The sequence below is a fragment of the Polistes dominula genome, unplaced genomic scaffold (assembly GCF_049000335.1).
Source record: "Polistes dominula isolate Pdom_NZ unplaced genomic scaffold, Pdom_raw_medaka contig_33, whole genome shotgun sequence".
Taxonomy (NCBI): domain Eukaryota; kingdom Metazoa; phylum Arthropoda; class Insecta; order Hymenoptera; family Vespidae; genus Polistes; species Polistes dominula.
Window position 1 is genome coordinate 3,107,391 of NW_028300998.1, and position 25,084 is coordinate 3,132,474.

A 25,084-nucleotide genomic window follows, 5' to 3' on the forward strand; every position below is an offset into this window, starting at 1 on the left:
TAATATTTTATAATTCGAAAGTATTATAACATATGCATAAGTATAAATTATTGAAAAAGTTTTTTCATAATTTTTTCTAAGTTATTGAACATATCTTTCAATATTATTATTATTATTATTATTATTATTATTATTATTATTATTATTTAAGATAAGATTGTATAAGTTTTCTCAAAAAACTTAGCGACTAATACAAAAAAAAATACAATAACAATCTTTTATTACGAGAGGATATTTTTTCATTTCAAATGAACGTGTTAATGTACATTTTATTTGTATTTTTTGTTTTTTCATTCTTTTTTGTTTTTTGCTTTTTTTTCCCCTGTATTTTGCACAACCTAATACATCATAAATGTCTCTTGTTTTCTCACTTTTTCTACTAACTCGAAAAATGGATAATTTATACATACTATCTCTTTCTCTCTTTCTCTCTCTCTCTTTCTTTTTCTCTTTCTTTTTCTATATGATATATTTATATGTAATATAATAACAGTACTACGAGAGAGAGATTAGTGTAATTTGTTTTTGTTGTTATTCATTTGAATAATGTGTTATGCTAATTATTAAATACTGGAATTGTTTTCACAAATAATTCAATCAAAATGTCTTTTTTTGACAAATAAACAAATAAGAAAAATAAATAATCTGATTTTATCGTTTTTTTTTTTTTTTTTTTTAATCGAACGCTGATTATTTTTAATATGTTATTATTTATATCGAACACACATTGTTCTTCCTTCTTTTTATGTTTAATGGTAATTAATAATTAATCATCTAATTAATTACATTATATTTCAGGCATGATTTTCAATGCTATATTACAATATTGTAATATGAAATTGTCTTTTTCTTTTCTTTTTCTTTTTAATATAACGCATATTATTAAAATATCTCGAAGAACGTGAGACATGCTTACGGCATTATTTTAATAACAATCTTCGGTTCATTTTTTCCGATCGCATGCTAAAATGTAAGGCTTACCACCATGGCGTTCCCATTCACGATTAAATTCGTGTTCTAAAATTTCTGCACCTCGTTTGCGCGTCAAACCAGTCTCCTCGAGGCTTAACTCACACATTTGCATATCGTCGACACCTACAAATTAAATTAATTCTTTTTTATTATTATTATTATTGTTACTTGTTTAATTTCCTAGAAGAGACCTTGAATTCTATTGAATTTTTTTTCATTCTGAAAAATCTTAAATTAATGTTCAAAACGTTTCATGATTTTTAATATTAAATAATTGAAAATAGTTTATAGACGATTGTATAAAATAAAAAAATATAAAAAATTAAATTTGAATTTGCATTGATCGTAGAATATTGTTTGATTGAAATTAATTATTATTAATTTTTAATGAAATTATCGAAATTTTACCAGCCAGAAGTAGTATAGGTGGTTTATCCGGATGAAGTTCCATTTGTCTTGCAACATATTGACCATCAAAGTGAGCATACCACCAACCCCTCTTACCACCGGAATGAGAATTATCCTGTTGATTAGAAGCAACAGGACGAACGAATGGAATTCGAAAGTATCTTTGCGAAGAATCCACTATAGCTTGCTTCATAGGAGTTCGTGGAGTTTTAGCAGCTAAAATTGTTTAACTTATAACTTTAATTGATTAATTTCTTTTTTTTTTCTATTAATATATCGAGCAATGTAATCATCAATTTCAGTGTAAGAATTGCATTCTTTTAGATTCATTTGTATACAAAATTGATTACAATGTACGATTGTTTAATTCATTATTCATAATGTTTTTGTTAATTATTTAATAAATAATATTTAATTAAATTATAACAATAGAACAATTAGTTTACCAGCTTCCATGATGGATTTTGGGGCTCTTTCATTTTCATCCATAGTAGTTTTTCTACGATTTCTTGCTTTCCAAGCATGATAAACCTTCAGTCTACGATGAAACTCATGACGACAAGCCTATATATACAGATAACTTTGTTTTTTATATTTAATGATAAACAATTATTTATTATTAATTCAATAATAATATAAATATAAATAAATAATTAATTTAATGATAAATAATTTAGATCAGTGATTCTCAAATTTGTCTAAATTACGTGTTTCTTGGAAATATGTATGTAACAAGCGTACTATTTGGATGAATATATTATATAAAAAAAAACTAAAATTATAGTATAAAAATAAGAATAAAATGAGAAATAAATATGTCAAAAAAAAAAAGAAATAAAAGTGAATTTGACCAAAAAAAAAAAAACAATTATTTGCACGTTACGTTCAAAACTTTTCAGCCCAGTGTATATAAGAAATTTTGTATTTAATTTATATTTGCTCTTTTGATGAAAAAATACAAATGTTTATCACGGAGTTATGTGTAGCATTATTGAGAATCTCTGATAAAGACAATTGATCTAATTGTATTTTTTTTTAATTGCTATTAATATCGATGATAACAATAGATTACAATGAAAAGTTGAAGTAAGAGATCAAGAAAAGTTTTTTTTTAATCTTTAAGATTATTTTATAGATAGACTAAGAGTATAAGCTTTTTATAAATATAGCTCTTTTAAGCTATTTAAAAAGCTTTTCCTAAGCTTTTATAATAATGTTAAATTTTTTTGACGTTTTGTAAAGAAGAAAAGAAAAAATATTAAGATAAGTAATACATACCTCTAATAATTCAATATCGCATGAAGTATTAATAGCATCACGTAATTCAGAGTACTTCCATTTTGATAAATCATATTTTTTATTAATCATAGCTGCCTGATGATTGCGAACTTGCTCTGACCTAATATCAAATGAAATTCATTCAATAATTTTTATATTTAATAATAATATACGAAAGATTATAAATAGAAGAGTTCTACAAAAGTGTTGCAATTAGATCTCGTTATAAATAGCTGTACAAATATAAAAAATTTTACATGTTAAATAAGTCATGCAATTTATGTTAATGATTCACAGGGTGTTAGTCGTTTTACTTTTGTGTACAAATAAAATTAATAAGATTATACACTTTCTCGTGTTATTATATTTTACGTATAAAGTTACTAGTTATTAGTTGTAAACAATTTGTTAGAAATCAAAGTAGCCCTTTGAATCATAACAAATGTGTGTATAGATCATGTTTATTTGTAGTATACAAAAAGTATATAATTAGAGTGTTTTTTTTTTTTTGTGGTAGTTAAGTTTGGTAGTAAGAAAGTTTCTAATTTGATGCAAGTGTATTTTAGGAACCACTCTAAACCATTAGCCGTTAATGCGTGCATTACCACGACACAAAATTTTGATACCTTATAAGCCTGTTGTTGTTCGTTGATGGTACTCGTACATCCGAACCACTATACATTAGTAAGAAAACAATATATCTTACTTTGTCTTTTTTTTTTATAAATTTAAATACTTAAAAAAAATTACAAAAAAATATCTATTAAGGGGACCTTCTACTCTGCAATTTAAAAAAAATTTTTTTTTTTTTTTTTTACATTTTTCGAATGTATATATATGTAGAAATATTGTGTTAAAATTTCAAAAAGATCCGATGTCTCTAACTACATTTTTGGTGCCTGAACGTAACTACCTCGGACCGCTTTCCTGAGCGTTCGGCGCGCACGGACGACTCTTATCTTGTTCAATCCCTTTCTCTTTCATTGTTTATTCAAGCAGTTTTTTTTATTGTAATCTGTATAATCCTTCGTATTGTCAGGTATATTTTTCGGGGGATCAGACATAGAGAAATATATAACTGTCTGAAGATGATGATATATAGATTATTAAATTATGATGATGTTAATGGGCTAATAATTTGAATAAAACGTGGCCCATTGCTGGGCCCATTAATGAGCCGATAATAAATGCCGGTAATGGGCCGATAATAAATGCCGGTAATGGGCCGTTAATAAATGCCGGTAATGGGCCGATAATAAATGCCGGTAATGGGCCGATAATAAATGCCGGTAATGGGCCGATAATAAATGCCGGTAATGGGCCGTTAATAAATGCCGGTAATGAGCCGATAATAAATGCCGGTAATGGGCCGATAATAAATGCCGGTAATGGGCCGTTAATAAATGCCGGTAATGGGCCGTTAATAAATGCCGGTAATGGGCCGTTAATAAATGCCGGTAATGGGCCGATAATAAATGCCGGTAATGGGCCGATAATAAATGCCGGTAATGGGCCGATAATAAATGCCGGTAATGGGCCGATAATAACTGCCGGTAATGGGCCGATAATAACTGCCGGTAATGGGCCGATAATAAATGCCGGTAATGGGCCGATAATAAATGCCGGTAATGGGCCGATAATAAATGCCGGTAATGGGCCGTTAATAAATGCCGGTAATGGGCCGATAATAAATGCCGGTAATGGGCCGTTAATAAATGCCGGTAATGGGCCGATAATAAATGCCGGTAACGGGCCGTTAATAAATGCCGGTAATGGGCCGATAATAAATGCCGGTAATGGGCCGATAATAAATGCCGGTAATGGGCCGATAATAAATGCCGGTAATGGGCCGATAATAAATGCCGGTAATGGGCCGTTAATAAATGCCGGTAATGGGCCGATAATAAATGCCGGTAATGGGCCGTTAATAAATGCCGGTAATGGGCCGATAATAAATGCCGGTAATGGGCCGATAATAAATGCCGGTAATGGGCCGATAATAAATGCCGGTAATGGGCCGATAATAAATGCCGGTAATGGGCCGATAATAAATGCCGGTAATGGGCCGATAATAAATGCCGGTAATGGGCCGTTAATAAATGCCGGTAATGGGCCGATAATAAATGCCGGTAATGGGCCGATAATAAATGCCGGTAATGGGCCGATAATAAATGCCGGTAATGGGCCGTTAATAAATGCCGGTAATGGGCCGTTAATAAATGCCGGTAATGGGCCGTTAATAAATGCCGGTAATGGGCCGATAATAAATGCCGGTAATGGGCCGATAATAAATGCCGGTAATGGGCCGATAATAAATGCCGGTAATGGGCCGATAATAAATGCCGGTAATGGGCCGATAATAAATGCCGGTAATGGGCCGATAATAAATGCCGGTAATGGGCCGATAATAACTGCCGGTAATGGGCCGATAATAACTGCCGGTAATGGGCCGATAATAAATGCCGGTAATGGGCCGATAATAAATGCCGGTAATGGGCCGATAATAAATGCCGGTAATGGGCCGTTAATAAATGCCGGTAATGGGCCGTTAATAAATGCCGGTAATGGGCCGATAATAAATGCCGGTAATGGGCCGATAATAAATGCCGGTAATGGGCCGATAATAAATGCCGGTAATGGGCCGATAATAAATGCCGGTAATAGGCCGTTAATAAATGCCGGTAATGGGCCGATAATAAATGCCGGTAATGGGCCGATAATAAATGCCGGTAATGGGCCGATAATAACTGCCGGTAATGGGCCGATAATAACTGCCGGTAATGGGCCGATAATAACTGCCATTAATGGGCCGATGATCAACTATTATTAATCGGCCAATGATCAATTACCATTAATGGGCCGGGGTTATCATTTGGATATTGAGCCCTCTATGGGCTATTAGAAAACGTCAATGATCGGCCGTTAGTTGTCATCCTTTGCCCGGCGATTGGCCATCCAAGGGCCTGTTTTCAAACTTTGTATGGGGAATTATTAATATCACTCGACTTGAAAAAAAAAAAATAAATAAATAAAAGAATAACTCCACCCCAACTTTTCACCTTTACCAACCTCTACCCCAACTTCTTCTTCATATTCTTCTTCTTCCTCTTTCTTTTCCGCGTTGTGTTTACACTTCCCTTATTATTTTCATTTCAATTCTCATTCTAATATCTTCGACAAGGAAACATTTTTATTTCATAAAAAGAAAAAGAAATGAGAAATGTTTAATTGATCATTGAAGTTGAATTTTATAAAATAACAGATTCCCATGTTCTCAACCCTTTTCAAAGTTTGTTTGCATTTTAATTTATTTTCATTTCAACTTGTTCGTACACTTTCGACGGAGACTGTATCTTTCCTTACAAATAGAAAGGGATCATAATATCTCACGATTCATAAAAAAAAAAAAAAGATAATAATAATTACCATACGTGTTCCATCGACTGGTGTAAGTACCTCAAAACTAAGGCACTGAAGCAAAAATACAAGCATCCTCCGGCACTTTCTAAAGATGTACAGAAAGTGCTAAAGTCTATTTATGAGGATCTGACTAAGACAGAACTGCTGGAAAGATGTTTAGGTGGACATACGCAGAATAATAATGAAAGCTTTAATAACTGCGTATGGAACATGGCACCTAAACACCTGTTTAACGGCAAAAAAGTTGTTGAAATTGCGTGCAAAGTTTCAGCATGTATCTTTAACGAAGGATTTCAAACAGTGATGAAGATAATGGAAACGATGGGCATGAAACTTGGGCCAGGAGCGATCGACTTTGCTAAAAGACGCGACGACCGACGTATCGAATCTGCGAACCGTCGAAGCTCTGAGTGCTCAAAAGATACCAGATCAAAGTGGAAGAAGGCAAGACTGGAAGAAATTGAAGAATATGAACAAGAAGAAGGTCTATTGTACGGTCCAGGCATCGCAGATTAAGTTTAGGTAAGAATTTTTAACGATTTTGAGTAGAAAAAAACTTTAAACGCGTTTATCTCGAAACTATGTTTTGAAATACTAGCTCCATCGTATCTCACGAACCAGTAAACCGATTCTTATAAAATTTAATCCACATATTCTACACATGAGCTGTAACAAAGTGACGGAGAGATTTTTCTTATATTTTAATTTTTACTATTTATTTTTAGTCAAAAACAATAAAAAAAAGGTCAAATTTACGTTTTTTTTGTAATTTGTCCACCATTTTTTTATTTATTGATAAAATTTTTATATAAAACTGTCACTTTGTAGCTGAAGTCATACAGAATATAAAACCATTTTACTTTTATGTTTCAGGTAAGCCATTCTCAAGTTCTGATGGAGCTACCAAAGCACTAAAGTTTTAAGGTGTTTTTTTATACTACTGTTTTTGCAATAAAAAATTAATTAAAATGAAAAAATAAAAATTCATTTATATAGTTTAAGACTCAATTTAACAAACCCAACAACTTTTAGATCGATATCTTTTATAGTTTTCTTGGAAAAAATTCGCGAAAATAGCCTTTTTTTTAGGTGCTCAGAGTAGAAGGTCCCCTTAAATCTAGTCGCGTAATATTTAACAATATTATAGTTTCTAAAGATAATTCATGAGTCATTCAATAGGGCAATTGTTTGCTTAATCGTGACGATTTGAAAGAAATGAAAAAAAAAAGGGAAACATAATAATTATAGTTATAATAGTAATAAAATTCCAGGCATACTTTCGAACAGGTAGTGGTGAATCTTCCACTTGTCCATTAGATTCTTGAGCTAATCGTACAGCCAATTCGTGATCTCGTCTTTCTTGTTCTAATAATTCACGATAACGGCTTTCCTCCATAGCCTCCTTTTCTAATTGCGCCTACATTATTGGTTTTGAAATAATTTAAATTTATGTTGGAATTATTGAAGATATTATCGAAAATAATTGTTATGCTTACAATTAGAAATAATGTAAATGTTTATACCTGAATAATTGCAGCAGCTTTCTGGTCTTCCAATTCTTGTATCTTTCTTTGTTCCTCTTCAGCTTTTCTTCTAGCCTCCATTTCCAATTTTTTCTTTCGATTATCTTCGTCCTCTTTTTTCTTACGTTCTTCCTCTTCCTTCATATGCTTTTCAAGTTCCAATTCCTGTTGTATTTTTTTCATTCTTGCTTGTTCCTCCGCTATTTTCTGTTGTTTGACCATATCTTGCATAGACACCATTTGCTTGTTCATTTGATTAACCAGATTCGTATAAAGCGTATCAATTTCCTCAGCTTTAATTTTCGAATCCTCTTTAATACGACGAATAGAATTTTCAAGATCTGTTTGCAATCGTTTGATATCAGCAGCACATTTATCACGATTCTTTAATTGTTTCGATATATCTTGGATTTGTATTAATTGCGTTTGAAGAAACTTTATCTTAACCAAACCCTTTATCCGTGGCCGATGTTGTTTCTTAGCAATGTACATTCTAGCAGTTTTTTGAAGAATCAATAAATGATGTCTACGATAGATAATTTTGTTTTTTAATTTGATCACGGATAAAGCACAGAATTGCATTTTATTCCACCTCGATCTGAGTAGCCATTTTTTTACGTTTGCTACTAACTTTTTCAAATTTTCTGGATCTGATTTCATAATTTTATCAAATTCTGCGAATTTACCTGGTTTAAAGAAAACGCGTGTTATACCAAATTTGAAATCTTTCTTGTTCAATTTTAAACTGTGAAGCAGAGCTTCACAAAAGAATCTTGGTTCTAATTTAGCCAATTCTGGAGGAAGATAAGATTTGTACATATTGTACAATTCTTGAAAAGGAACCCTACTGGGATAACCATGTTCCATTAATTCCAATACAGACGTCATTCCCGAACAACGCAGTTGACCTAAAATGCTGTTACCATCAAATTGATGTGCAACCATATCATTGTTTGGTTTTATGCATCGAATAAAATTTGTGCCCTACAATAAGATTATCTCAATGAAACGAGCAAACATGACAAAACACAAATTCTCTTATTATCATTATAAAATATTCATAAATCTTACGTTACTCTTTAATTTACCCATGAGTTCACCCAATTGCGTTTTAAATTTACTACCAACGCTGATGAATGTTAATTTTCCTTTTTGAGAAGAATTATTGGCAAATTGTGTACGAAGAAATTTATTACTGCTTTCTTGTATCAATGCTTCCAAGGAAGCATGTAGAGCGTCATTGTTCTTCTCGATAAATTGATTCTGCAAAAAAAAAAATAATATCGTTGAGGGAGATAAATTATTAATTGATATATCATAATATTAAATTATTCAATTAAAAAGTAATTATATTGTTTCCAAAATATTCATACGTAAATAATTTTAATTACAGTTTTATAGTCGATAATTAATATATAATATATAAAAATTGATGAATTAATTTACCGTTTGATAGCAAACACCACCTGCATAATGACGAATGACAAATCCTTCGTCATCTCTTAATTCCCTGTGCGCCTTTAAGCGAGAAGTTCGTGGTAAAGTAATACGAAAATGTCCATTCCAAGCACGATGTACTTCACTGGTAAAATGTGCAAAACTATGAGTTGGTAATTTAGATTCTTCATCTAACAGACTGAAGATACCATTGGTTTTGGATTCAATTAAATCTAGAAAATATATGTCAAAATATACATTATATACATATTTAAAAATAAAACAATGAAAAAATATCAATGATTAAATATATCAAATTTTACCTATGCAATCCTGATTATCTACATAAGAAATTTTAGGAACATTCAAAGATTCTCTAGCATAGAGATCCTGTTCATACTTCAAAATTCGTTCGTTAAAAAATTGTTGCAACTTTTCGTTACAATAATTAATACAGAATTGTTCAAAACTGTTAACTTTGAAGTATTCTGTAAATAAGAATAATCCAATTAAAGATACAATTTTTTTTTCGTTTATTATGTTATTATATCGTACTATAATATTGTATTACCAAATCCTGCTATATCCAAAACACCAATGTAATAACTCGATGCCTTAAAAGGAATACTTTTGTTGATTCTAGCAACAATATGATCAAATAATTTGCTATAAATAGCTTTTGCTAAAGCATCTCTAGCATTATTAGCTTCATAAACCTTAAGAGGCACCCTACAATGTTTAACATCAATATATTTATATTATTTTTTATCTAACCATTGTGCAGATGTTTACATTAGATAAAAATTGGACTCACATAATTACGGTTCCTTTGATACCACCTCGACTAGTTTGCATAACTTTAGATACTAATGCTTGTCTAAGTTCTTCAGGATCAACTCCCAATAATTTAGCAGTCATCAGAATAGCTTTCTCAGAAGTTGGACTTATTCTTGAACCACCTTTTGTATCTTCTGGATTATCCTCGAAAGTTATGTTACCAAGATGAAGAACTCCTGCTACCATCGTATAAATTTCCATTCGTTCAGAATCCGTCAATCCAAGACGAGTTAATGCCTAAATTATTTGATTTTTAAAAAACAATTATTGTGACATCAAATTGCATGTGTTAATATCGAAATTAAACGAAATATTGTTTCGTGTTTTTATTTTAATATTCTTCGTATTTGACTACAATTTCAAAAACAAAGATTTTAGAAAAAAAAATTGACGTATGTAAGCATCAAAATAAAATTTATCATACGTTAACAAAAAAAGGATTAACTTTCGCCTATTCAAGCAATATTTGGTTTCTTTCTTATAATAAATTTCTAATCAATAACAAAAGAATGAAATGTGCGATTTATTTTTAAAATTGCTGATGCACATTATACAATGAATGACAGAAACAACAAATTCAATTACCGTTGCTCTTTCCTGGAAGAAGGAAATATCAGCGTTGGCAATACAAAAGGGGATAGTAATTAAAAAATAATAAGAAATAGATAAAAAAAATGTTGACTCTCAAAATTATGTATCATACGTTTGTATTAGATCCTTTTGGTATTGCTGAGAAATTGAGAAAAAATCAAATGTTCAAAAATCAAATTTGAAAAGTACATATCGTAATATTAATGTCATAATCATTGAAGATATAAAAACAATGAAAATAATTCTCAATTTCTCAGCCATAAAATTCAAAAATTGAAATTTTTATTAAAAATAAGACAATTGTATAAAATAATTAAATTAAAATATGATATAAATTGTTAAATAAAATATGAAGATTGTAAGATTGGATTACCTGATCTATTGCATTGAATCCTTCAACATCATCTAAATAAGGATCATTGAGGCTTCCTTTTTTTATCTGTTCAGGACTCTTTTGCGCATCGTTTAATTTCTTTTCAGATTCCTGACTACAAAAGTATTGCGTGCAACCATTTTTTAAATAATGGAAATCATCAGGTTTAGTGATTCCTAATTTAGAACGTAACTCTGGCGGTGCACCGGCACACATCATGTAAAAAACGTGATAATTTCTTTCGTCCGGACTTTGCAAACAGACTCTTGATTTTTCCAACAAGTAATGGGATATATAACCACCGACTACTTGACATTTCGCATCAAAATGTACTTCCATGAATTTACCGAATCGCGAACTGTTGTTATTTCTTTTTGTTTTTGCATTTCCAAAAGCTTCTAACACCGGATTGGCTAAAAAAAAAAAAAAGAAAAGTACATTAATAATCGTTAAAAAATATTTTTTTTTTTTAATATTAATCATTTTCATTCAAATGATTTGTCGATTTGTCAATTAATATTGAAATATTACCATCAAGAATTTTTTGTTCGATCGGTCCAGCTGTAGATCCCCAGAGATCGCAAAGATATCTTAGAAGATATTTTGTTGATTCAGTTTTACCAGCACCAGATTCTCCCGAAACAATAATACTTTGAGATTGTTTCAATACTTTCATATCCCTGAAGGCTTTGTCAGCTATATGTACAAACGATTAATGAAATAAAATCTTATTTCTTTTTTTTTTTTTTTTAAGTAATATAAACATTGACATTTAATATTATAACTATTACTAAAAATTACCAATTGCAAAAACGTGTGGTGGTGTCTCGCCTAAAGATTTTCCTTTGTAATCTTTGATAGTTTTCGGTGAATAAAGATTTTTAACTTCACAATAAGGATTAACGGCTATCAAAATATTAGCTACATATGTCTGCAATAACAATTATTTAATTATTATTATTATTCGTACATTTAAAAAAAAAATATTATTACAATTTTCGTAATTAAAGAAACTCATTTGCAGCATGAATAAACAGATAATTAATTAATTCACATTTGTTCAGTATACTTACATATATGCTGTCCTTGAAATAACGAGTACGTATGTTGTTTAACAAAGTGGCCTCGTTAAGGTACATCAATGCACCTAAAATGAAGAAAAATAATAACAAATAATTTGGTGAAAGTGGATTTACAAAATAGCGAAAGTTTCCTTCGTGAGAATCGAGCGTAACGTGCGCTTCTAATGAATTTTGATCAGTGATAAACTTAACAAAGAGATTGTATACCTTCTAAGGTACTACTTACATTTATTTCTATTCTATTAGGTACTCGTTGAATTATTAAAATGTTTTATTTTCACACCTTGCATACTAGATTTGTGGAAAATAATATTTTTAATGTATACATTAATTATTAATTGTATATTATACAATTATAAATCAATCAAATTATGTATAAAATACTTTCTGTATAAAAAATTATTATGCTATATAATAAATGTAGAAAAATATCACATTTATTAATTGCATTCAATTATTTTATAAGTGATAAAAAAAAAACCATCAAATAAGGGGCAAATTTAGGACAAGGTCATTTTGGGCTGCAGTCCAAGGTTCCTTTTAATCGAAGGGTTTCTTACCCTTCACGGTGAAAAAATACAAACAATTTTAATTTTTATTTATCGTTTAGAAAAATTAATACGTCTTTGATTGGTAATTTTTTTTTTGTAAAGTACGATAAATCAAAAGTAACAATATTGTTTTTCACTTGCACAATTATTAAAGTGTTTTTGAGTATTATTAAAAAAAATAAAAAATGTTTTATATACAAGTGAATAAACAAAGTTAAATGTTATCGTTAATCTTTAATTAATCTTACAGTTATCTTCCACATCTTTGGTGTATTCTCCGGCAGGATAGACCTCGTCGAGAGGACAAGTGCGTTGTGGATATTTCTTATCGAGTGGCACAATTAATGCATCACCATCAACCATGTCCGTGAATTTTCCAATGATGAAACCTTCCTGTGGGTCGCGGACCCATACCTGCTGGTTCTCCATTTTTTTCTAATCAAACCAAAAATATATAAGCATATTATTAAAATGTTATACTAACATTAGATATATCAGATCAATCATTTTGACTGGTCGGATAATTTTAATTCAAAATTTATAATACTTCATGTAACATTTGAGTTTTGTAAATAATTAAACGTTTTGTTATTTAAAAATATTTATAAATCTATTTATCTATTAAAATTATTATTGTTAAACATATTTTCTTATTTTTTACGAGTAAATGCAAAACTGGAAGCTTCAAAGAGCATTTATTTTATACACCAGTCATTTTGATTAGTGTGGTAGAAATAGGTATACTGAAAATGGTGATATATCTAGTGTTATAACGAGAATAAAAATAAATATCTTATATAATTAATATTATAAATAATATAAAATAATGTGGTATACAATTTTGAAAGATAAATCTTGTCTTTTCTAAGAACTCAGACTTTCTCCTCAAATGAAATGAAACTTTCTGGTGAAAGGGATGAGTAGAGATTTATAGATTCGACTTGTTATTGTCGTTAAAGATTATTTAAATATATCATATTTTTATATTTATATATTTATTCTTGTTATAATAAATAAATTAAAAAAAAAAAAAAAAACAAGAGAGAGAGAGAGAAAGAAAATAAAATAGTAACTATATTTTGTCACATTATAAAAATATTATTAATTCAAATTTATTCGATATGTTTCCCCGATTTTTAATAATGTCACTTTTTTCATTTTTTCCTCTTCCTCTTATTATTATTATTATTATATTGTTATCACTTTTTAATAATATTTTTTGTAAAAGCTGTGACAATGACGTACAACTTAAACTCTTTGTTATTGACGTACGAAGCTACAAAAGTATCAAATCGATATGGATTAAACGTGGCAAACTTCATTCGAAGGCTACAAATCAGCACACAGTATTTATTGTTTCTGTTTTTTTTTCTCACACACTTCCTTTGTTAGATACAAATTTAGAAAAATGATAGATAATTTTAATTAATTAAGAAACATTGAAAAAAAAAAAAATAGATATATATATATATAACATGTTACTTTTCTTCAATTATTTCTTCACTTATCTCATTTGTCCGCTTATCCTTGGTAGAAAATAAGTATGTATATCTGAATTTACCCGTTTCTTTTTTTTTTTTTTTTCTTATCGCTTATCACCTTTCGTGTTATCAAGATAAACTTTCTAACTTCCTATAAACGTGAATCATTGACTGGCACGAAAAAAAAAAAAAGAAATAATAAATTTTCTATTTATCGATCGTTCAGTTTTAATTACACTTTGTACAATTTGATTTTTTTGTTTGTTTTTTTTTCATAGCTAAAATAGTAAACAAGGAAATACATCAAAATTACATTATTTTTCATATTATTTATAAATTTCATTTAAATATGGAGTAATATAAAATAATCCTATATATAGTAGCACAAAATATAGAAAAATATTAAATACACATGTGTATTTAATATTAAAAAGAGATTTAATGTCTTTTTGAAATGAAAGACAAATGTTTATGAAAAAGGAATTTCTAATATCGATGGAAACATTGTAAAAAAGAAAAGAATAAAATTGATATTATAAAAGAGGAGAAAAAAAACAATCATACATAATGTAGTTACAAAATGTTGTGTCTAACATTGAAATAATTGTTTTTTTATCAAAATTCATTTTTAAATAATAAAAAAATTGTAAAACATTATTTTGCAGCTTTGTATAGAAAACAATTATTTTATTCTATATACAAATATAATAGTATACCAAGACTGTATAAATTAGAATTATACTAATTATTATTTTTATTTTATATGAAGTAACATTTGTTCTTATCTAAAAAAAAAAATAAAAAAATAAAAATATATATAAAGTGAAAAAGTTACTTACAAACTATTATTATAAATAATATGATTATATTGATCTAATGATAAATATTAAAAAAATAAATAGAGAAAAAAAACTACGAATGCATAATTCAAACCCGTCATGAATCCAGAATTTCCAAAGTATTTTCAATTGATTATGTTCCTTTTTATTTTCCTAACAATATATGTGTGGGTTTCGTGAGAAAACGTTCGATTGTATAAAATTACATGATGCTTGTGTTGTTCCTTTTATTTACGTCGAGAAGCCCTTCACAGTGTTGAATTACTTGTAGAAAACGTAACTGCACGATCAAATGTATAGTTACGTATTACAAGTATTGCATCGTCGTTGCGCATACAGAAACCGGCGCACCATGACGAGATTTGGAAAAAGTTCTATTACAAGTTGTAATTGTGTGCTACGAAGGAGAACGTTTTATAGAAAAAAATGTCGATTTTCTTTATTTGACAAAAAAAAAAAAAAAAGAGAAAAATAATATATATATATATTTAATTAATATTTTATAATATAATATTATTAATTTATAATATTTTTTTTTAAATTTAATTAATATTTTATAATATATTTATAATATAATATTATTATTTTATTTTTTTTTAATTTAATAAATATTTTATAATATATTTATAATATAACATTATTAATTTATAATATTTTTTTAAAATTTAATTTTTCTAATTATAATATTATTAATATATATATATATATATATATATATTTATGATATATCAGTGTCATTAAAATATTTAATTAAATTAAAATAATAATTTAATTAAAAAATTCATGCCATTCAATAATAATTATAATAATTATTTAATTAATTAAATGTTTTTACATTAAATGTATTGGATTATAATCGCCATCTTACAATTAGTCGTCAAAGAATTCGACAGTTGCTTGAAAGATATTGAACCAAAAATAAAGACTATTTGAAGAAACTAACAGACGTATGGTTACTTTATAAATAAATACGAAATTTCTTTAAAAGATATCGAATAAATAATTACACCTGATATTTGTTAACTTGTAATTACAAATAATTAATTAATTAATAATTCATAATTAATTTCTGAAATGAGAATACAGATGAGTTAGTACATGAACTTGAAACGAATCATTGATCCTAGGAGGGAATTTTAACGCTCGCATAAGTAGTATCACTTATTTATTACAACATTTCTATTCATACGATTTCAAATTATTATTAGAAAATTGTAAATTATTATTCGCGACTATAAAGCTAAAAATACATGTATTACTTGTTCATTAGTTTCAATTTATAATAATTAAATTTAATGTGAACCTAATTTCTTTGAGAATAACGATTAAATATAATTATAATAATCACGATTTTTGTCATGTCTAATTATAATTGAAAAAGAGGTAGAAAAAAACAATGGATCATACAAATAAAAGAATAGATTCTATGTAAATGGATGAAAACAATTAGAAGATTTCTTCAGAGGAACGAACCAGTTCTCATAAAATAAAAGTATGTTGACTTTCATCTGATAATGATAACAATAACAATATTACGCCCGAATTCGCGCATACAATCATTTTCGTTGAAATCTCTAATCACCATATGTACATACACGTGTGCGTGTGTACAGAACTAGTCAAAAGTTCTCAATTGTAAAAATAAATAAATCATTTTTGAGAATAATTAATTTTGTAGATTTATAATTGTAAATAAAAACATGAATTAGGTCTGAACAAATTTGAAAATAAAACGAACACATACTTCAGCAATCTACTGTCATCATTGGGGATCTTCGATAATCACATAGAAACTTTTAACCCACCCTGTATATTTATATATACATGTGTATATGTATATATGGTCGATCAGGAAAGAGCAAAATCGTCTCTTTCACTTCGCCGTTCTCTTCGCATCCCGTTAGAGATCTCGTAACGGTAAATGCAGCCTGTTGATCCTTGCATCGATCCTTGAATCTTCCTCTTTCGAATGGCAAATCTTCTTTGAGTTTCTCGATCGAATATTTTGATAGACCAAATAGATTTCAAATAATATCTATTATTTGGTTCGATTTTATAAGTGCAATTAATTTGTCATTGTAATCGTCGATATCAATTTCGTGTATTTTATTACGAACAAATATATATCTCGAAAGTATATTAAATGAACGAAAAAGTAAATATTTTTGTGTAAACGTGAAAACAAAAAAATACATAATTATATTAACAAAATAAAATTATTTTTCTTTTTTTTTTTTTTTTACAACGTCTACCTATAAATTTTACTACTTTAGAATGAAAAAGTAATTTCAGTTTGAAGTAGTATTTGTTTTCTTTTTTTTAGACAATTTATCCAAATTTAACTTCTGTATATATACATTTTACATGCACACACACAATCATTAATATTTTTATGAATTTATATAAAAAAAAGTATGCATATATGTATATTTCTCATTTACAATCTTAATATTTGTGTGTATATATTGAAATATACATAATTATAAAAATTTCTATGTAAACGTGAATACAAACCGATATAAGAGGATTTGTTAAAAAAGCATCAAGCCTTACAGCTCAATTTTGATTATTTTTCTCTTTTAATAAAAGTTAACTGGACCGATAAAAAAAAAAATGGTTTGTTCTATGTTAGGCTCAAAACTTACCTACCCATTCACGTTTATACTTTAATTTACCATTAAAATAAAAGAAAGAAAAAATTTCTACAAACATTTCAAAAAAAAAAAAAAAAAAGAAAGGAAAAGAACTTGAGATATTTTTTAAAGAAAAGAAAAAAACAACAAAGTAAAATGAAAACGTGAATAGCGTAAAAATAATGTTTCTTAGAAATAAATTTGTCTTTTGAATAAAATAAGGTAATATTATGAACAATTATTGCTTGTGACTCTTAATCGAGGAAAAAACAAAAAGGATTAATGATATTTCAATTGAAATGGAATGAATGAAGTAGGAGAGGAAGCAGGAAGCAGCAGGTGGAGTTTTGTAGACAGGAAAACAGGGAGATACGCGTGAGTGCGCACACACATGTTAGTTTCGACGAATTTTTAATGTTGGAAACGGACGCGGCGACATTCGACGTACGACACAAGACAAACAAAACAAAACAAAACAAAACAAAAAAATTGAATTTGGCGCCTAACGTGACGGATGCACGAACGGATACTTACATATGTGAAACGATTCCGTAGTTTGCGTGATCGTAAAGACTTTATGTTTACGCTTGTTGAACATTTTTTAAAGAGCATTCAACCATAATAATTAAAATAACAGTAACAATAACAATAATAATAAAAATAATGATAATAATAATAATAATGGTATTATAAAAAAAAAAAAAAAAAAAATAGATCGAGAGAAAAGTTGATTAGAAATTATAATTTCTAGAAAATTGACTAACTCGACTAGTTCTAATAATAATAAACCGATTAACATAAAATTAAAAATATCAAATGAAATAATATCAAATGATAATTATTTTTTTTTCTCGGATCAGTGGATCTTCTTCCAATGATAATGTTTTACTAATTTTTTTTTATTTTTTTTTTTATTATTGCAAATTTATTTCATTTAATTCAATAGAAATATGTAAGAATAATGTTTTGATCTTATGTATCTTAAAATAACGAACCAACAAAAAAAAAAACGGAGTAGTAAGTTCTACATTTTAAGCTTGAAAGATCACAAAGATCCGACTCAAATTATCAACGACTTTAAAACTATTTTACGTATATAATTATATGTGTTTACACACACACATACACACACATACGTACAACATACATGCACACATGGATTGAAGTAACCAGTCATTTTACGAAATACCGTACGGTGTATATATGGTTGTCCCGTCATTTAAATCATTCCGACTGCCATAAGCGAATTTCTCGATTAAGAAATTAAGTAAAAGAAAAAAAAGAAAAAAGATAGAACATTTCGAAGATATTAATATCTCGATGAATCGAATATAACAAAATTAAAAAAATACAAAATTATTATTATTATTATTATTATTATTATTATTATTATTAGCTATCGTTATGAACTCGAAAGTTCATTATCATTAATATTAAATCCTGCCAGTGTTCTCATCCCTATGCAAGTTCCCCCACTCGCTACCCTCATATCGTATTTAAATAAATAAAAAATAAAAAATAATTAACAGATAAATTTGAAGGACACAATTCTGTTTAAGAAAAAATTATCTTCTCTAATATATATTCTGTAATATAGAATACATTGAAATATGAAAATTATTTAATATAAATAATAATTGATCGTATATGTATGAAAATAATTGAATAAAACATAAATATTTAAATTACTTAACATGAATGGTACAAAAAAAAAAAACAAAAAAAAGAAATAAATATAACTACAAGATTGAAAAGCAAGGTGAAGGCTAAAATACTACTACAAATAAAGCTTCCTTCATTTACAACTGCATACACACATAAACAAGTACAAACAATCATTTCTATTAAACTTTGATCGAGCAATTAAACAATCTAATAATTATTTACGAATGTGATATCTCATAATCATGAGATAATCTTCGATAAAAAAACTTACATGAACGAGAGAGAGAGAGGAAGAGAGAGAGAGAGAGAGAGAGAGAGGAAGAGAGGAAGAGAGGAAGAGAGAGGAACTTGATCTGGATAAATTTTTCTAACGGTGGGTTGAATCGGAAACGAGCCGAGCATGAATCATGATGTCGATCCTCGTCTCACGATGTATAAATTGAAATTGAGAGAGATAGATAGATAGATAGATAGATAAAGAGAGAGAGAGAGAGAGAGAGAGAGAGAGAGAGTGAGAGAGAAGTAGCTGTTTTACGTGCAAACGAACGATACTTTTCCGTGTGTTCTTGCATAAGAGACTCTGTACGGAACAACGAATGACTGTCATTATGATACCGGTATGAAATGCCAGACAGTGCTAAAGATTTTCAACTTACATTAGCACTAAAAACTACCATCTTTTATTTTTATCTTTATTTTTTATAACTCTAAAAATACACGTTATAGGTACTTGTATATTGTATATTGTAAATCAATATTTCTTTTATGACACTAATCAATAAAATTTTTGGAAATTGTTTTCGTAATAATTATGATAATTTATTAGTAATAACAATTTACGAATATTTTTATTTCTTGATTATTATATATCATATATATAATAATGCATGATATAAATATATATATATATACCATTTATAATTGTATATAATAACTTGTATTATTGATATATATATATAGAATATATAATATAATATATAAAATAATATAATAATTTACGAAATCATATTATTTTTATTTCTTGATTGATTTATTGATTTTGATTTATTTAATGATTGATTATTATATATATAATAATATATGATATAAATATATATAATATTTGTAATTGTATATAATAATTTGCAATATTGATATATATATATATAATTATGAGAGAGAGATAATTTATTAGTAGTAACAATTTACGAAATTATATTATTTTTATTTCTTAAAAATTATAATATATATTATATATATTATATATATATATATATATATATATATATATATATATATATATATATATATATATATATATATATATATATATATAGATATGTAAACATATTAAATGATTTTTTTGTTACTTTAAAAATAAACACTATAGGCACTATTATCATCGTCATAGCTATTGGCTTTTTTTTTCATACAAATCAAAAATCACAAAAATATTTGTATATTCAAAATAATTTTTTGTAACATTACACATACTATTATTATCGTTATAATCATTTATTTTTTATGATATTAATCAAAGACACTTTTTTATGAATCATTTCCATACCAAATTATGATCATTAATCAGATTTTACGATTTTGATATATATTTTGATATTTATAATAGACGTATTAAATATATATGTATGTGGATATATTAAAAAATGATCTTATAGGAAATAAAAAATGTTAATTATATTTGAGGGCCGGAGCAACCGTCCCACACTCAATCTAATCGCTTATAACGCGTTCGATGATGGAGATCGTGCGAAGGTTGTTTTAATTAATATTGAACGCTCTGCAAAATGATCCTGTAATGTACATGATATAATATATCAAGTCAACTATTTTACATATATTTACATACGATGATATTTATTCGTGATTTATTATTCCATTAGATAGAAATATTTAAAAGTTAAAAATAGATTTATATAAATAATAATAATAGAAAATAATTGAAAAAAAAATGCACGTAATTAAAATAGAAATACAACGTTTGTGAAACATGTATTATGATTTAGAATATCATTAATTTTCAGTAAAAATCAATAATATTATAATACAAAGTATAAGTATAAATGTATATGACGATAATTATGAGTAAATACAACAAGACAGTAAATTCTACAAATTTATTTTATATTATAAATTAATTATAAATAATAATAATAATATAATATATAATAAAATATAATAAATAAAATAATATATCATTAATTAAATAATGTATTATAAATAATATAGTATTAATAGTATATTATATATTTTATAATATAATAAATATATTATATAAACTATAAAATTTATATTATTATATAAGTAATTTTAATATAAATTAAATCATAAAATTAGTTTTTCAAATTATTTTTACTTATATTAGTCCATTGTGTCATAGTTACATAGTATATATATATATCATGTTAATTATAATTATTATTATTATTATATATTTTTTTATATATTTTCTTTTAAATCGACTTATTTAGAATCATTCAAGATTCTATTTTCTTAAAAATAAGAAGATATTTTATTTTATTAGATTTAGGATTAAATTTTTCTTTATTTCTGATTTTTTTCTTTTTTTACTCGAAACTAGCTTACTTACGAAAGATAGCAAGCCGGAACGAAAAAAGATAGAAGAGTGTACGTATATGTTATATATATATATATATATATATATATATATATATACATATAAATGTGTATGTGTGTGTGTGTGCGTGTGTGTGTGTGTATGCATATATACTCTTGAGTTAATTCACACGCATCGCCTTCTCTAACATAAGTTCGTGCACCTGCAAGCTTCGTTCCACTCTCGTAATTCTTGACTAAATAAAAGAAGTATCGTTTCGTGACTGACCTCTCTTCTCTCTTCTCTCTTCTCTCTTCTCTCTTCTCTCTTCTCTCTTCTCTCTTCTCTCTTCTCTCTTCTCTCTTCTTTCTTCTCTTCACTTATCTCTATTTTCTTTTCTTTTTTCATCTTCTGATTTGTACACAAGACATAAACTAACGAGATCTCAAATTTAACAACATATGTACTGTATAGTACTCATTTATATGGAAAAACATTTTCTACACCCTGTATATTATAATAAGTATATTCCTTTTTTTTTTTTTGTTAATGACAACAATTCTATAACATTGTCTACAAATTCTTATTTGTCTAACATGAATTATTTTCTAAATAAAAATTTATATAAATATATGAGAATATACATAATATATATATATATATAGTAGTGTGGTTTTTTCCGAAAAGTCATGAGGTTTTTTCCGATAAGTTCTGAGGAAAATTCAAAGTCGACTTTCTCTAAACGAAAAATTTTTATTTTCGATTTATCTTATTTTTTCTGTATTTTTTTACATACAAATAAGATTTAATTATAGCATCTATTAGCTACGATCACATTTTCTATTTCTCATGTTCTATTCTCTCATTTACTCTTTATCATAGCTTTTCTCTTAGGCCAGTAGACTTTATTTTTTATATATATCTATTTAACATTATATAAAATTCGCAAACAAGAGAAAACATGTGTGCAGATCACACGTGTTAGAAATGAAACCTTTAAAAATCTAAGTTTCGAGAGAAGAAGACGATTGCACAGTTTCAAGAATAAGATAATTGTAGGATTTATTTATTATAATATTATTACTATATATAATAAAAGTCACTGGTATGGTCTATGGGTGAATTAACTGATAAAAAGTATACTTATCCAAATTTAAGTCATAAAATTGGAATACTGAATGCGATAGTTTTAAATAGACATCAAAATGGTAAGATGTTTATCAAAGGAAATATAATTCGTCAGAAATTAAGTAAATATAAATAGTTCTTTTCTTTTTTTTTTTTTTGAAACACAGGTATAAAATTTTGTTTTGTTACTATTGTTTTCAATTTTTCCATTTTGTTTTGAAAATACTGCTGGACTGAACGAAATTTCTGTTAAAATGCAATGAGAGATTTAATAAAAACGTAGATAAAATGATAATGTAGATAAAAATATATATTTTAAATATATATTATGTACACCTTACATATTATTTCATTATTAATGCAATAGAAACTATGATTACGATTAGAACGTACGAACTAGTTTCCACGGGACCTCTTACAAAATTCCACCAACTTGTTCCACGGTGAAACGTTCTCGTTACTGAACACGTTGAAGCGTTATCATAGTATAGTTACTAACTCAGCATTTCATACGATCTTTCTCTTATACATTTTGTGAATCAAAATTATTCAACTATTACTAAGATTATTTGATTTAATATAAAATCCGTAATAATATTTTTTTTAATCCGCGATAACAATAATCCAGGATATCCCCCCGATTGTACGATTAGTATATTTTAATAATATCCAGCAAATTTTATTATAAAAATAAAAAAGATAAATTAAATTATATATCTGTTTCAATAATACATCGTTTAATCATAAATGTGTCAATATGATCAAGAAAGATAACAATTTGTTGTAATAAAGTGAACGAAGAGAAATATATGTCATCAACACATATGTTAGGATAAATTGAACTTTAATTTTTGATAGCAAGCAAGGTACTTGTCGATTACTATAATGAAATAATAATCAATAGTTTGTATTCTTTGATTACAATCGTTAATTCGTACAAGTTAAATACTTTAAATAATATTAATCATTTATATATTATTATTGTTATAATATTATTTGTTATATTACAAGAATAATAATTACGAATAATTTTACTACATTATAATAACAATTATAATTATGATTTTAAAAAAGAAAAGAAAAGAAAAGAAAATGTTGAAAATATTTGATTTAAGAGAGAAAAAAAGGTTTGTGACCATTTTTAAAATTAAATAATGAAAAGGAATTAGTCTTACCAGGTATTAAAATCATTTAATCGGATATAAGGGAGAGATACAATTCAGTGTAATCAGTTAAAGCTATTGAGATAATTTTTATTGAATTTTATCAGATCAGAATTTTCTACGAGCAAATACCATTTGCAAAGATAGCAAGTGAATTAGCTTGCATAAGCGACGAGGACACTAAGGTGAAGCCGTATGTTCAAAGTATGTAGGCAAAAAGATATTGTATTTGGATATTGTTTTTCAACTAACATCAAGAATAATCAATAAGCTTTATATATATATATATATATAAATATGTAAAAATATCATATTTATATACATATTACCAATCGATAAATAATAATTAACGATTAATAATCTAGATCAATAGATTAATATAAATGCAAAAACTGTAACATCATTTATTATCACAACGAATATTAATGAATTTCTATAACATGTCATATTTATTACTATTTATAATTATTTCAAGCAAAAACGTTGTAACATTAAATAATTACGTGAAATAATTCATTTGTCAAACTTACATCGTTGACGAATGGTTCTCCTACGTTCTTCCACACATACACGACGAACTTCTAGATCACCGTGCTGTATTTAGAAGAATAATATTATACATATACGTATATTTTATCGATTTAATTAAAAAAAAAGGAAAAAATAATTAATGATAATCGAATAGAGACAGAAGAAAAATATGAAACGTTAACAAAAATACACCGAACGGCACGGAGACCGACACGCAACTGTCGATGTAATTCGTAAAGTCAGCTTCGTCCGTTCGGTAATCTTCGTGCGTTTCCGTCTTTCCTACTCGGCAAATGGTAGATCGTTTAAGCTGAACGGTATCCTGTAGAGATCGACGTGAAAATATGATCGTATTGACGTTCTTTTAAAAAATCCTTTAAAAATTATCTCCAATTTAAAGATATCAAAAAAAAAAATTATTATTATTATTATTATTATAAATTAGCGAATTATATTAAGCATGATTTTATGATTTAATTATTGAAACGTTATAAATCGATTTAATAAATGCGTGATAAGAATTATAAATAAGTTTTTGTTTGGTCCTATCTCGTTATACATGGTGTACAGAAAATTTCTAATCTTTTTCATAATGTTAAATTAAATGTTTCCAATATA

General features: G+C 27.0%; 2 protein-coding genes across 2 annotated transcripts; one reads left to right on the plus strand and one right to left on the minus strand.

The window, feature by feature from the left end:
• Window positions 1-649: 649 nt before the first annotated feature.
• Window positions 650-24,696, minus strand: jar (Myosin heavy chain 95F jaguar). Its single transcript, XM_015330830.2, has 18 exons — window positions 24,466-24,696; window positions 12,721-12,907; window positions 11,913-11,986; window positions 11,641-11,770; window positions 11,371-11,535; window positions 10,840-11,252; window positions 9,853-10,112; window positions 9,610-9,767; window positions 9,362-9,526; window positions 9,048-9,271; window positions 8,673-8,864; window positions 7,602-8,585; window positions 7,356-7,495; window positions 3,285-3,332; window positions 2,659-2,779; window positions 1,827-1,944; window positions 1,381-1,596; window positions 650-1,095 (listed from the first exon to the last, which is right to left on the minus strand). The coding sequence occupies exons 2-18, from the start codon at window positions 12,899-12,901 to the stop codon at window positions 944-946; spliced, it is 3,741 nt and encodes a 1,246-aa protein (XP_015186316.1). The 5' UTR covers window positions 12,902-12,907; window positions 24,466-24,696; the 3' UTR covers window positions 650-943.
• On the plus strand, window positions 5,447-7,349 carry LOC149032224 (uncharacterized). The gene is made up of 2 exons (XM_089173522.1): window positions 5,447-6,600; window positions 6,952-7,349. The coding sequence occupies exon 1, from the start codon at window positions 6,289-6,291 to the stop codon at window positions 6,592-6,594; it is 306 nt and encodes a 101-aa protein (XP_089029648.1). The 5' UTR covers window positions 5,447-6,288; the 3' UTR covers window positions 6,595-6,600; window positions 6,952-7,349.
• Window positions 24,697-25,084: the final 388 nt, after the last annotated feature.

Bases quoted from the DNA above. Each gene is read 5' to 3' on its own strand.
- LOC149032224 (XM_089173522.1), top strand. From the start codon at position 6,289: ATGGCACCTAAACACCTGTTTAACGGCAAAAAAGTTGTTGAAATTGCG.
- jar (XM_015330830.2), bottom strand. From the start codon at position 12,901: ATGGAGAACCAGCAGGTATGGGTCCGCGACCCACAGGAAGGTTTCATC. The intron at 11,771-11,912 runs GTAAGTATACTG...TTGTTATTGCAG, and splicing joins ATTTCAAGGACAGCATATAT to ACATATGTAGCTAATATTTT. The intron at 1,597-1,826 runs GTAAACTAATTG...AAACAATTTTAG, and splicing joins AAAATCCATCATGGAAGCTG to CTGCTAAAACTCCACGAACT.